At 37.1% G+C, this 15,980-nt stretch overlaps 1 protein-coding gene across 3 annotated transcripts in view; it reads right to left on the minus strand.

Annotated features, from left to right (window-relative positions):
• The window catches only part of CEP63 (centrosomal protein 63), a 57,161-nt gene that overhangs the window by 9,312 nt on the left and 31,869 nt on the right, over positions 1-15,980 (minus strand). For all 3 annotated transcript variants that reach the window (XM_021678767.1, XM_044915548.1, XM_044915555.1), the window contains exons 7-11: positions 7,898-8,131; positions 5,495-5,634; positions 4,499-4,636; positions 1,421-1,535; positions 353-550 (exon numbers count right to left, since the gene is read on the minus strand). In XM_021678767.1, coding sequence (XP_021534442.1) covers positions 353-550; positions 1,421-1,535; positions 4,499-4,636; positions 5,495-5,634; positions 7,898-8,131 — 825 coding nt within the window. The remainder of the gene's footprint in view (positions 1-352; positions 551-1,420; positions 1,536-4,498; positions 4,637-5,494; positions 5,635-7,897; positions 8,132-15,980) is intronic.

Genomic DNA, 15,980 nt, shown 5'->3' on the forward strand with positions numbered 1-15,980 from the left:
AGCCATTCTCTACTGGCCTCAAGAGAACACTAAGCCCTTCCCACCCCGGCAGGGTCCCAGGAGCCAGTCCCTGCTTCTCAGTTCCACCCTTTGCTGCACTCACCCCGTGCGGACTCTAGTCTGTCCCAGCGAACACATCACACTCCAGCCGTGCACGACAGACATGCCTCTCTACTCTGTACTCACTCTCACCTCCCCACCAATCCTCACAGAATGCTTGTGAACCAGCACACCTCAGCCCACCGCAGGAGTCTAATAAAAATTTGCTGAATTAAATACTATGGAAATTATATCCGTACTGAATTCCACGTTCAAAAACACTTCAGATGAAGAGGTTTTGTTCAAGCTTCACCTTATGTTCTACGGCTTTTTCTTCTGCCTTTTGTATCTCTGCCTTGAGTCGCTTTTCCATGTCAGAGGACGAGCTTTTGGTGGAAGCAATAGTGATGTCTCGCTGGTGTAACTCCCGAGTTAGCTGTGAGATTTCCATCTTCATTCCTTCTAATGCAGAACTGTAACTTTGTTCAGCCTGTAAAATCTGTTCTTTCAACTACAAAGAAACAGAAAGGAAAGCGTAAAGAACAAAGAGAAAGCATGTAGACAGATAAATATGTTAATAGTAAAAAATAATAAGGCAATTTTTACCTTACCCCAAGACATGAATTTTTTCCTTGATTAAGTTCTACAGAAAATTAGCAATTTACCAAGTTGTATGTCTACATGGAAGGTCAGATGGCTAACCCCACAATAATTTATTAATCTCAAAACAGGGAGAGATGGGTTAATTGAATGCTGAGAACCTGTGTCAAAGTCCATGTACACATTATTTAGAGGACAGCAACTGTGACCTTCATTCTTTCTTTTTTAGTTGCAAAGCTAACAATTTTGTGTATATGGCTTCCTTGTCCACAGAAGACAAGAGAAAGATAAGAGGAAGAAAGAAGCCAGAGTAATCTCAAGTGATAAAAATTATGAGTCAACAAACACAGCAGCCAGGGCCCATTAATGTAGAGTAGAGACAAACAGCTCCACATACCTCAACAGCCAATGAGGATATTAACCAGACCAAGGCACAGAATACATATCCATGACCACCTTCAGTCAATAAGAAAATACTAAATGCTAGTTCATATAATATCTTTTTGAAAGCAAAAGAGTGTAAATCTTTTAGAACGTTTAAAATAAAGCTTAGAGTTCAAAGAGGATAGGCTTCAATTCCCTTGAAAACATTTATATGGCATCCCTGAGGATGACAAAGACTTTCCCTAAGCACATTCCGGGTGCATGTCTACTCCTGAATATCAAGTGGCTCCTTGGCCCACATTTTTCTCTCATTAAATATAACTCCTATGACCTCCCAACCCACAGCTCAGTCCATATATATATACAACTTGGCGACTGCACGTAGGCAGATTTTTACCTTCTTAATCTCTGCCCTGTACTCATTGTTATGTACTTCCATCTTCTTCAGTTCTTCATATTTTTCCATTAGTTCTTGGCTCAGTTGTTTACATGTTGCACTCACAGACTCCAAGCTGTATATATGACAAAAATATGATCACATACTTCAAACAAAAACCCTGAAGCACACAGATTCAATTATCTAACTTATCTTTTGGTGTCCAAGAATTATCTTAAACATCACCTCCCACCCCAAATTAAAACTCATCTCCAATTTCCTCATCACCAGAGGCAACTAAATCCAATTCCAACTTTTGGGGATACTTTTGATTTCTGTGTTTACCTATAATCTTTCCCTCTGCTTAAAAAATTTAACTGGTTATAAAATTCTAAAGACTACAGTAACTTCACTACTTTTCTCTCTCAAATTGTGTAAGAGTTACCATCATAATTTTAATCTTCACCATACTTAATTACAATTCCACCCTACACAGCTTTCACCTTGTCACCCTTACTTAAGAATCAATCCCTCATCAGATATGAGAACCTCAGGAAACCATAACTCTTTTTTTTTTTAAGATTTTATTTATTTATTTGAGAGAGAGCGAGAGGGAATGCATGAGCATGAGCAGGGGAAGGGGGAAAGGGAGAGGGAAAAGCAGGCTCCCTGAGCAGGGAGCCCCAAGTGGGGCTCCATCCCAGGAACCTGGGATCGTGACCTGAGCCGAAGGTAGACGCTTAACCGACTGAGCCACCCAGGCACCCCAAACCATAACTCTCTTATCTCACCACTCATTTCTGTTAATAAAATTATTTTGCTCCTTTCTCAGGGAATATTTTGTTCAAACTAAACAACACAAACTGTCTAAAATGGGTTCCTTTTTCTATTTGCCTTTTGATAGAAAAAATATTTTTAAAGACATTGTTTATTACCCAACACTGGTGTATGTTTCCATTTATTTCAATTTTACCTATTTCTAAATATCCTAGAATGCTCATTTATTTGGTACTTAGTATGTCAGTACAGTGTGTCAAACACTGAGGCAGAGAGAGAAGAAGAATTATAGATACTCCTGTCCTAGCTACAGATGGGAAAATTGGGGCTTAAAGAGGCTAAGGATCTAAGGTCACACTGCAAGTCAGAAAGAAGAAGTAGGTCTTTAAAGCCTGAAGGGAGCACAGTAAAACATACCTATGTGTCAGATACTAAAAAGTCAATCAATGGAAAATCTATGATAGAAAATGTAAATTTTAGTTCCAATGTCAAAAAGAATAATAAGCTTTGCGGAGCTTGGGTGCCTCAGTCAGTTAATCAAGACTCTTGATTTTGGCTCAGGTCATTATCTCAGGGTTGTGAGATCAAGCCCCACGTCAGGCTCCACACTGAGCATGAACCCTGCTTAAGATTCTCTCTCTCCCTCTCCCTCTGCTCCTCCCTGTTGACACTCATGCTCTCTTGCTCTCTCTCTCTCAGAAGGAAGGAAGGAAGGAAGGAAGGAAGGAAGGAGGGAAGGAAAGGAGGGAGGGAAGAAGGAAGGACGAGCTTTATTTTATTCAGTTTGAAGTGTATACATCTTGGGGCACCTGGATGGTTCAGTTGGTCAAGCATCTACCTTCAGCTCAGGTCATGACACCAAGGTCCTGGGATCAAGCCAGGCGTCAGGCTCCCTGCAGAGTGGGGAGTCTGCTTCTCCTTCTCCCTCTGCCTCTCTCCCCAGCTTGTGCTCTCTCTCACTCACTCTTTCTCTCTCCCTCTCTCAAATAAACAAAATCTTTAAAAATAAATTTTAAAAATGTACACATCCACCTCAGTAATGATAACCAAGAATATCTTAAGTATTCCAAGGTGCAAAACAAATAAAGCAAAAAACCGTATGCGCATGGTATTTAGTATGTAAAAAAAAAACCTGGTGGTTTCCAAAAACAGAAATAAAAAGTAAAAGATGTATTACTTAAAGATAAACTTAAAAGGGTAAAATAGCAATATTTTTATTCTTTGTTTGCCTAAAGGCTAATAGTTCATATAGTTTAAAATCTTTTACATACAGAAAATGTTAGTGTACAAACGACCTTTCATGTTTAAAACAAAATATCAACCTCTTCCCAGTCACAAAGTTTAGAAGTATGACAAACAAAAGTTCCCAAGTATGATGATGAAGCAAGTGAACTGGGTATGCTCTAGCATAGATCAGGATTTCACTAGCACCCACAGAAATAATCAGCAGTGCTTCGGGACAGAAGAAAGGAGCGCCATGTGCCCAGTGTGCCCTCGCTGAGAGCAGCCCCAGCCTAACTGAAGACGTTCTACACAGGCAAAATGTAAAATTAAAATTAGTACAGTCAGTACAGACAACTCTTTTGAAGAACTTGATTTTGAAGGACAGCAGAGAAATATGGAAATAACTTGACAGGGATATAGGATTCAAGGAGGGTTTTAATCTTTTCCCAATATGGGAAATATTAAAGCCTACTTTATACCAGTGGGAATGATTCAGCAGAAAGGAAGAACTTGAACAAACAAAAAGTAAAAAAAAAAAAGAAAAGAAAAGAAAGGAAGAACCTGATGATGTAAAAAGAAAATAAAAAACTGTGCAAACAGGACACAAGTGAAGTCTTAGGGGAACAGACATGTCATCCATCAACTCCTGCATTCTAAACAGACTATAGGCACAGACGCACGCAGACTGGGAGATTTGGGGGTAGAAAAATTAGGAAGCTCTCCTTTCACTGCTTCTGTTTTCTCAGTGAAATAAGAAGTTAGGCTACCTGTGGATGCTAGAGAAAAAACCTTATTTTTCCACTAAGACTATTTTTTTTTAAAGATTTTATTTATTTATTTGAGAGACAGCGAGCACAAGAAGGGAGAGGAGCAGAGGGAGAGGGAGCCCCCGCTGAGCGTAGAGCCAGATGCAGGGTTCCATCTCATGACCCTGAGATCATGACCTGAGCCGAACTCAAGAGTCGGTTGCTTAACCAACTGAACCATGCAGGCGCCCCCTTCACTACGATTATTACGTTAGTTTACTTTATCAATATGACGATCAAAAATCATTTTTAACAACTTGAACACTCTTGAAATGTGTATGTAATTATCTACCTGCCTTCCAAACGAGTCACCTCTGCCTGCAGAAGTTCTTCACTACTGTGGGTGAAATCCAGCTGGGATAGCATGTTGCCTAAGTCCTCCTGCTCTTGCGAGGTGTACCTCCTTCCTGCCTGTGACTCCTCCAGTGACCTAAAGACAGAGAAGAACTGTTAAAGGCCTCCGATCTTTGTAAATAAAACAATGCATAATCAGTTTGTATTTCCCAATTGTTTTTGGTAATGAAACGCTTTGGAACTCTTCAGCTTGTCTCCTGCTTCATGAAAAGAACACTTGGGAGAGTAAAGAGGCATGAGATGATGCTTCTCAAAAAAGTCAGCAGCAGTTTACTCCTTTTTCAACTGGGATTTGGCCTGTTTTTCAAGGGAAAAAGACAAAACGACAAAACTTTTGTTTCCACTTGATACCTTGAGCCAAAGAAACTGAAAAGTTACAGGAAAGTTCTGCCAAGAATAGAAATGTGTATCAGACTTAAATCAAGCAAAAGGAGCATAGCTCCTTCTATTACTTTCCACTACAAGCCTCACGAAAATAATTCATATTTAGAAATATAATGAGTTTTAGGATTTTTTTTAAATGAGCTATCTCAATAGCTGGCTTATTAATGATGTTGATGATAAGCAGCTACTTATCATGACCTATTCTACCAAGAAAGGGAGGCCTTCCAGGAAACATGGACTACAATTCCTTTCACATTTGGAGTTTCACCAACAATACAGATTGACCAAGTGGTTTCTACTTTCTAAACATTACAGTCTTTTGGTTAGGGACCCAAACTGGATGCAGAAAAAAAACTAACCACACAAAATCTTCTAACACTATAAAAATTTAACTCAGAAATTAAAAGTGAATAAGAAAACCCATAATGTGATCAAACACAAAATTATGAATACATAATATTAACACTGGTGCTCAATGGCAAACCACCAAGTAGATATAATTAATACTTAAGATTAAATAAAAAAATAATAATAATAAGACTAAATATACCTTAGGGCCTCTATTGTGTGTTGAGTGTCAGTTGGCTTTAACTTTGCTTGTAGCTTCTCCTTTTGCATTCTTTCCTCATGCATGAAATTTTCTTGAGACTGAAGAGCTGCTTTCAATTCTCTCTTTTCTTCCTGGAGAATCTGCAAAATACTCAGAAAAAAAGTCAGATGTTATCACAATTTTTCTATTTCATAAGAAAAGGAAGCCAGGGAGTCAGACTATAATAGGTACAATATTAATAAGGCCATCAATGTCTGATCCATTAGCTACAGAGTAGGGAAGAAACCACGGATTCTTGAACATAGTTCAAGGTTAATTTTTTTTTAAGTTCTTATTTAAATTCTAGTTAGTTAACAAATGGTGTTGGGAAAACTGGACAGCCACACGCAGAAGCATGAAACTGACTACTTTCTTATACCATCTATGAAAATAAACACAAAATGGATGAAAGACCTAAATGTGAGACAGGAATCCATCAAAATCCTAGAGGAGAACACAGGCAGCAACCTCTTCAACCCTGGCTGCAGCAACTTCTTGCTAGACGTGTCTCCAAAGGAAAGAGAAACAAAAGCAAATATGAACTATCGGGACTTTTTGCTTTTGCAAAGCTTCTGCACAGCTTTTGCACAGCAAAGGAAACAGTGAACAAAACCAAAAGACAACTGACAGAATGGGAGAAGATACTTGCAAATGATATATCAGATAAAAGGGCTAGTATCCAAAATCTATAAAGAACTTATCAAACTCAACACCCAAAAAACAAAATATCCAGCCAAGAAATGGGCAGAAGACATGAACAGACATTTCTCCAAAGAAGACATACAAATGGCCAACAGACACGTGAAAAAATGTTCAACATCACTCGGCATCAGGGAAATACAAATCAAAACCTCAATGAGATACTACTGTACACCGGTAAGAAGAGCTAAAATTAACAAGTCAGGCATCAACAGATGTTGGAGAGGATGTGGAGAAAGGGGAACGCTCTTACACTGTTGGTGGGAATGCAAACTGGTGTAGCCACTTTGGAAAACAGTATGGAGGTTCCTCAAAAAGTTAAAAATAGAGCTACCCTAGGACCCAATAATTGCATTACTAGGTATTTATCCAAAGGATACAAACATAGTGATTCGAAGGAGCACATGCATTCCAGTGTTTATAGCAGCAATGTCCACAAGAGCCAAAATATGGGAAGACCCCAGATGTCCACTGACAGATGAATGGAGAAAGAAGATGTAGTGTGTATACACACACACACACACACACACACACACACACACAAACACACACCAGAATATTACTCAGCCATCAAAAAGAATGAAATCTTTTTTTTTTTAAAGATTTTATTTATTTATTTGACAGAGAGATAGAGAGAGAGAACAAGTAGGCAGAGAGGCAGGCAGAGGGAGAGGGAGAAGCAGACTCCCAGCTGAGCAGGGAGCCCGATGCGGGACTCGATCCCAGGACCCTGGGATCATGACCTGAGCCAAAGGCAGCCGCTTAACCGACTGAGCCACCCAGGCGCCCAAAAAGAATGAAATCTTGCCATTTGCAACAATGTGGATGGAACTAGAGGGTATTATGCTAAGCAAAATAAGTCAGTCAGAGAAAGACAAATACCATACGATTTCACTCATGTGGAATTTAAGAAACAAAACAGATGAACATAGGGGAAAGGAAAGAAAAATAAAATAAGATGAAAATACAGAGGGAGGCAAACCATAAGAGACACTGAACTCTAGGAAACAAACTGAGGGTTGCTGGAGGGGAGGGAGATGGAGGGATAGGGTAACTGGGTGATGGGCATTAAGGAAGGCACGTGATGTAATGAGCATTGGGTGTTATATCCAACTGATGAAGCACTAAATTCTACCTCTGAAACTAATAAAAAATAAATTTAAAAAATTCTAGTTAGTTAACACATAATTTAATATTGGTTTCAGGAGCAGAATTCAGTGATTCATCACTTACATATAACACCCAGTGCTCATCACAAGTGCCCTTCTTAATGCCCATCACCCAATTATCCCTTCCCCCCGCCCACCTCCCCTCCAGCAACCCTTAGTTTGTTCTCTATCTTTTAAGAGTTTATGGTGTGCCTCCCTCTCTTTTTTTCCCCCTTCCCCTATGTTCATCTGTTTTGTTTCTTAAATTTCACGTATGAGTGAAATCATGGTATTTGTCTTTCTCTGACTTATTTCGCTTAGCATAATACACTCTAGTTCCATCCATGTCATTGCAAATGGCAAGATTTCATTTTTTTGATGGCTGGGTAATATTCCACTGTCTATATATACACCACATCACCTTTATCCATTCAGTTGATGGACTTTTGGGCTAATTAGTTTCTCTTAAAAACATGCATACACATATTTCCCCAACTGTAGTAATTTTAAAACAAACCTCTAATAGTTTTTCAGATTCCCTCAATTTTTCTTCTTTTTGCCGCTGCTCTTGCATAACAGACATATTGGTTCCAACCAAGTCATTGACCCTCATGGTGAGGCGCTCTATTTCCAATTCATTGGCACAGATAGTGTCATTGGCCCGCTCCAGCTTACTGCTCAGGTGCTGAATTTCCGACTGGCTGGACAGCTCCACAGACTCTAATTTCTGTTTCCGATTGACAAGCTGAGCCTAGAAACACAGATTACCAATAGACAGAAGTGAAATAATAAAAGAACAATTGATGAATAAGGAAGACCAAAATAAAACTGAGTTTTACTTCCATAAAAATGTAAAGCATTAGCTCATTTATAATAACCCACTAATGACCCCAAAAAACAAAAAACCTCTCATGATAAAAACTGGGAAGAGAAAGGAACTTTCTTAACTTGCTAAAGATGATCTTAAAAAAACTGTACAGCTAAAATCATACTTAATAATGAGAAACTCAAAGCTTTCTCACTAAGATCAGGTACAAGTCAAGGATATCCCCTCTCACTACTCCTTTTTAATATCAACTGGATGTCCTTGCTAATGCAATAAGGCAAGAAAAGGAAATAAAAGGTATACAGATTGGGAAGGAAGATATAAACCTGCCTTTGCTCAAGGATAACATGATCGTCTATGTAGAAAATCTGAAAGAATCAACAACAAAAAACCCTCCTGGAAGATTCCTCAAAAATTAAAAATAGAACCCTACCATCTATCAATCCCACTACTGGGTATTTATCCAACAAATACAAAAACACTAATTCAAAGGGACACATGCACCCCTATGTTTATAGCAGCATTATTTACAATAGCCAAGATATGGAAGCAGCCCACGTGTCCATCAATTGATGAATGGATAAAGAAGAGGTGGTATACATACACAATGGAATATTACCTATAAAAAGGAATGAAATCATGCCATTTGCAATGACATGGATGGAGCTAGAAAGTATAATGCTAAGAGAAATAAGTCAGAGAAAGATTAATACTATATGATTTCACGCATAAGTGGAATTTAAGAAACAAAACAAAGGAGCAAAGGGAAAAAGAGAGAGGAAGAAACAGACTCTTAACTATAGAGAACAAACTGATAGTTACCAGAGGGGAGGTAGGTGGGTGGATGGTTAAATAGGTGATGGGGATTAAGGAGTACTCTTGTTGTGATGAACACTGGATGTATGGAATTGTTGAATCACTATATTGTGCACCTGAAACTAATATAACACTATATGTTAACTAACTGAAATTAAAATAAAAACTTAAAAAGAGAAGAAAAAAAATCCCTCCTAGAATTAATAAGCAATTATAGCAAAGTTGCAGGATGAAGGTTAATACACAAAGCTCACTTTTCTATATACCAATAATGAACATGTAGAATTTAAAACATGGCATAATTTACATTAACACCTGAAAAAATTAAATATCTAAGTATCAATATAACTACATAAGTACAAGATCTATTTAAGGGAAACTATAAAACTCTGATGAATTAAATCAAGGAACTAAATAAATGGGGAGATATTCCATGTTCATGGATAGGAGAACTCAATACTGTCAAGATGTCAGTTCTTCCCAATGTGATCTATGGATTCAACACAATCCCAATCAAGATCCCAGTAAATTATTTTATGGATATTGACAAACTGATTCTAAAGTTTATATGGAAAGGCAAAAGACTCAGATTAGCCAACACAATATTGAAGAAGAAGAAAAAAGTTGGAGGATGATGCTACCTGACTTCAAGATTTACTATAAAGCAATGATTATCTAGACAGCATAATACTGGTGAAAGAAAAGACAAACAATTCAATAGAACAGAATAGAGAGCCCAGAAATGGACCCCCATAAATAGAGTCAACCGATCTTTGACAAAGAAGGAAAGGCAATACAATGGAACAAAGACAGTCTCTTCAACAAACTGTCCTGGCAACTGGACATCCACAAGCAAAAAAATAAATCTAGACAAAAACCTTCTGCCCTTCATAAAAATTAATTCAAAATGGATCATAGGCCTAAATGTAAAATGCAAAACTATAAAACTCCTAGGAGATAGCACAGAAGAAAACCTAGATAACTTTGGGTATAGGAACACCTTTTTAGATACAACACCAAAGACATGAGCCCTGAAAGAAATAACTGATCCTGAACTTGATTAAAATTAAAAACTTCCACTCTTTGAAAGACAATATCAAGAGAATGAGAAGACAAGCCAGGGGCTGGGAGAAAAATATCTGCAAAAGACAGACCTGATAAAAGACCATTAATAATAAGAATCTTAAAACCCAAGAATAAGGAAACAAACAATTCCATTAAAAAATGGGCCAAAGACCTGAAAAGGCATCTCACCAAAAAAGATACACAGATGACAAATAAACATATGAAAAGATGATCTACATCATATGTCATCGGGAAATGCATATTAATACAATAATTACACATCTATTAGAATGACCAAAATCTGGAACAGTGCTGATACCAATTGCTGGTGAGGATGTGGAGCATCAAGAACTTTCATACACTGCTGGTATGAATACAAAATGTTACAGACATTTTGGGAGACAACGTGGTGTTCTCTTACAAAATTTAATATATTCTTAATATACGATCCAGCAATTGTGCTTCTTGCCAATTACCCAAAGGAGTTGAAAACATTATGTTCTCACAAAAACCTGCACATGTATGTTCACAGCAGTTTTATTCATAATTGCCAAAACCTGGAAGCAACCAAGATGTCCTCCAGTAAGTGAGTGGATAAATAAACTGTGGTACATCCAAACAATGGTATATCATTCAGTGCTAAAAACATGAGCTATCAAGACATGAAAAGACATGAAGGAACTTTAAATGCACATTAATAAGGGAAAGAAGCCCGTCTGAAAAGACTACATACTGTATGATTCCAAGTATATGGCTTCCTGGAAAAGGCAAAACTATAGAGACAATAAAAATATCAGTGATTATGGGGTTGCAGGGCAGGAGAGAGATGAAACAGCCGAGTACAGAGGAATTTTATGGCAGTGAAAATACTTGGTATGCTATTACAATGATGGATATATGTCATTATACATTTGTACAAACCCATATAGACCATACAATACCAAGAGGAACCCTAAACTAAACTATCATGTGTCAATGTAGGTTCATCCCTAGTAACAAACGTAGCATTCTGGTGAGCAATATTGAGAACGGAGGAGGCTGGGAGCACACAGGAAATCTCTGTACCTCCCTCTCAATGTTGTTGCAAACATAAAACTGTTCTTAAAAAATGAAATCTTAAAAAATTATATAATAAATATCTTGAGAAGAAGGGATAAGAAAGAATTGAGAAAGTAAAGGGATTCCTCAGGAGAAGAGATGGTGCCCACCCACTGCAAGAACAGCTGCATTATTCTACCCACTAGTGCAGAAGTTTAACTGCATCTGAGTCATCACATAGGAAAACTGGATTTCTCTCCTCTTTACCACATAGGAAATATAGGAACTATAATGCATTATTTTATTTATTATGGAAGCTCATAAATTAGGGTTTTTTCTTAATCACTAAACGTCTTAAATTTCCAGGTCAAATTTTCCTCTTTCCCCACCCCAGAATACGTTGCATGTAGTTAATTATTCTGTATTTTCAGATACATTACAAACATGCATATGCAGATGATTCAAACTGACCACAAAATGTTTAAATTTGGGGTGGAGGGAACTGGAGAATTTTGCTCCTTGAGGAAAAAGGTGCTTGGAGAAGAGGAAAGATTGGTTCTGTCATCAATATTTAGATACTCCTTGAGCTAAAAGACTTAACCAAATACAGTGCATCTCAAATTAGGGTCTTTCAATGATTTATCTACTGAGGTACATACGAATAAAACTGGTTAGTGGACTGTCTCACAGACCTATAGTATAAAGTTCCAGCAGACTTAGATAATTCCTAGGCTGTGTATCCCAGCAATCCTGGTTTGTAGTTCCCAACTTTCTAGTGTTCACAAATTTTAATCCTGTATCCAGATAGGTACTTCATCTAAATACCAAAGATAGACATGAATCATTTAAGTAAAACTTGCCTTATTATAAATATTTTTAAAAGGTAAAGGTATCCAATTTTATTTTTAGATATTTAAATGGAAATGTCTCTGGGAAATCAATCTGCCATGGATTAAAGATTTTATTGTATACTGTACAGAACCCAAATCCTATACTACGGTCACATAAAGTAGATGCTCAATAATGCCCATAAGCCAGAAGAATGCTGGAAGGAGAAAGGCAAAGAAACAGACAAATAGTGTTTGTATAAATTACAGATCAAGATTCCAGCGTAAAGAACCAAAATCTTTTTACCAGATTCCTATCATAGTCTGAAAAAAAGATATCAGATAGGTTTAGATCCACAAGAATAACTGCCAAGCATGCAACTGTCTCCAAACTTTTAAAATACAATATATACTTTTTTTGTCCCAAGGGAAACTCATACAGAACCTTGTACAGAAAAAATAACTGAAGAGACTGGGTGAGGGTGAGGAGTAAAGGGCTGGAGCCCAACTTGCTGAACCTTTCTAACCCCGCCTTAAACTGCATAGAAGCCCTGGGCCTTGGCAGAACACAGCTAGAAAGCCTCTGCCCAAATGGACACTCAGGCTGAAAGACAATACATAATGGCAAAACACTAGCATTATGTTTTTAACACTGCAGTAGCAGGTGCCTCGCCTTGGTGGCTCAGTTGGTTAAGCATCTGCCTTCAGCTCAGGTCATGATTTCAGGGTTCTGGGATCGAACCCCACGTCAGGCTCCCCGATGAGCGGGGAATCTGCTTCTCTCTCTCCCTCTGCACCTAACACCTCTCTTGCTATCTCTCTCAAATAAATAAAATCTTTTAAAAAAACAAAAACACTGCAATAGCTATTTAATACTACTTAGTTCAAATCTGTAATCTTAAAGTAAACTCACCACTGAAGTTATAGTTTAACTAAGTTCAAGTTTAACCAGTGAGTCTAGATTTGATACTTAAAAACTAACCCAACTTCTTAGTTGTGAAGAATCAGGAACATAGCCTTCTTTTATTGACTCACTCTTTCAGTCACATACACATACAGTGTTTAAGCACAGTAGAAAGTACATAATCATTCCAGTACAAATTCTCTATTTTCATTGGCTGGAATTAATACACTCGGCCAGTGCGATCCAATAGGGCAGTCACTAGTGAAGGGAGGCCACCGAGCACCTGAACTGCGGCTGGTCTGCACTGAGATGTACGCAAACTGTAAAATACACCCTGGATTTCAAATGCTCAGTTAAAAAAAAAGAAAGAATGTAAGTGCTGTAATGATATTTTTGGTATACTGAGTTAAATCTATGAATTTCACCTCTTTCTTTTTACCTTTTAAATGTGACTGCTAGAAATTTTTAAGTTACATATAACTCTCATTTTATTTCTTTTTTTTTTTTTAAGATTTTATTTATTATTTGACAGAGAGAGACATAGTGAGAGAGGGAACACAAGCAGGGGGAGTAGGAGAGGGAGAAGCAGGCTTCCCCGCGGTGCAGGGAGCCCGATGTGGGGCTCGATCCCAGGACCCTGGGATCACGACCTGAGCCGAAGGCAGACACTTAACGACTGAGCCACCCAGGCGCCCCTCTCATTTTATTTCTATTGAACAGAACTACACCAGAATATTTCAAGAATACCTCTTCCAAGACTAACAGAAACAATCATATAAACTACTTATAAAGTAACGATTATTTCTCTTAAATATCTGGCAATAGACGTATCTTAAGGCTAATATATTTTTGAACCCCCCCCCTTTTTTTTTGCAATAACCACTGCCATTAATTTTTTGAACTCGAAACCAGAACTTCCTCTTATTTTTTCTTAGGTTTTAAAAAATGTATTTTTTAAAAGTTAACATGTGCATAAGAGGAAACTGAAAAACACAAGAAGCAAAGAACAAAGTCATCCATAATCACAAGCAGATTACAGTTTGACTTTTAGGTCCCATGTGTGTATCTACACAAGTAAGCATTTTAATGTAATTAAGATCATACAGTTATGTATCATGCTTTTTTACACACCATGAGTATTTACCATTTCAAAATCCTCAAACTATGAGTATTTTGATAACCAAGAATACACTACACCAACTCCATCTGAAAGAAAAAAAAAAAATGTAATCCTGCCTTTCTTGGCGACAAAAATTCCATAAAAGACAAAAATGGCAACGGCCTCTAGATAAAGATATTGGCAGAGTTACAATTACAATACTGCATTCTCTTAATGTTCAATTAAAACTGAGACATAAAGCAAAAAGAGTACACAATGTATATTGCTTCTAAAAGAATTCATTATCTAATTTATACTATTCAAATATTAGCAGGGAGGTATGTTTCCATTGAAACACTTAAAGTATTACTATAATACAACCAAAGAGACGCACACACATTAACAGTTATCATTAAAATGTAAATATGAACACATCCGCATACATCTCTCCCTCTATACTTCCTCCTGCCTCTCTGCAGAACTTCCTCTTATTAATCTAACATGTGACATTCTAACTATTCTGTTGGGATGGGTGGAATTATCTCAACAACACGACTCACAGTAGAGGTATTAAAAGTAAAGAAATAATTTAAAAGGCAATTTATGTCAGGGAGATGGGAATAAAAGCCGAGGTGGGCAACGGAAGTGTGAGAGTAGGGAAAGGGCTAAGGGCTGGGGTTGCGGTCAAATCGTTCTCTGGCTTTACAGTCCCTAATCCTAGTGCTTCAAGGGAACGGCTTTCCCAGATAGCGAGATTCCTGAGAACAATGTGATATGAAGCAACAAAGGCTTTTTATTTTCCAAAGGATCCCAGAATGAAGCTATGACCCTGGCAGGATCCGTCTTTATCAACCTCCCCATCAGTGTCAACTCCAAATGAGTCAGTGCAGGCCACAGCCTTACAGCATTTCCACCAGGTAGCAGCTTGAAGAGCCCATTAAGAGACTGGCTCCCAGTGACACCCTCTTAACACTGTCATGTCTATGTCACCATAAACTTTAAACAGTCAGTCTGAGCCAGTTCAATTAACTCTGATAATTCTACCAAGACAACAGATTAACATTTGAGTTAGGATCATCTTTTCTTCATAGGTTGTAACATGGAAAGGATGCTTTAAAAATATTATATTTATACTTATAAATATGTATATATAATTGAAAAGTGGATTTAAAACTAACTTGAATGATATCATATAGCTCATCTAAATATTTCAAAAGGAAAACATATATATTTAATGCAACCTCTATTTTTCTCACATCACATTTATCAACTAAATATTTTATACTCTGTGCTGGCTTAATATTTTAATTTTTTTAATGTTTTAATGTTCTCTAAGAATTCCCTTACTATCTCCTTTCAACACTTGTATATGGGCAAGAGGGAAAGTAGCAGGTGGATTCCTTGCCTTCTAAACAGAAAAAAACTTATGTTTTAGTGACTAAACCGATCCTTTTCTATGCATATATAACCATCATTCTATCATTGCATCTAATAATGTCACGTTGTTTAACAACTGTACTTTTTAATATGATACATTTTAATATTCGATAGAACATCACCCTCACTCTTTTAGAAAATGCTGCTTAGTACCACTCATTTATTCTTTCATAAATATTTTAGAATCGCTCTGTCAAGTTCTCAAAATCTAACAGTCAATAAATTATGAGGATAACCATTCAGGAAAAAAACAAGTTTAGCCTATCAAATACCATATAATAATAATTTTCAGATCAAATATATAAAAAAGAAATTATAAAGCAGAAAAAATCTTGGCTTAGGTAAAGCTTTATAGTATGACACCAAAGATAGGAACCCTACAGAAAAAATTAAGAGAATTAAGCAATTCTAAATAATTGTTTATAAAACAATTATATTTCCATTAAAACTATTAGGCAAAAATTAAGGTAAACTAGGAAACACCCAGAACTGCAACAAAACAGCAAAGGGTTAATAATATAGTTAATATAGGAAGAGCTATTTCAAAAGTAAAATATAAATATCCTAGAAGAAAAGTGAGCAAAAGAC

Source organism: Neomonachus schauinslandi, chromosome 1 (genome assembly GCF_002201575.2).
Source record: "Neomonachus schauinslandi chromosome 1, ASM220157v2, whole genome shotgun sequence".
In the NCBI taxonomy this organism is placed as follows: Eukaryota; Metazoa; Chordata; class Mammalia; order Carnivora; family Phocidae; genus Neomonachus; species Neomonachus schauinslandi.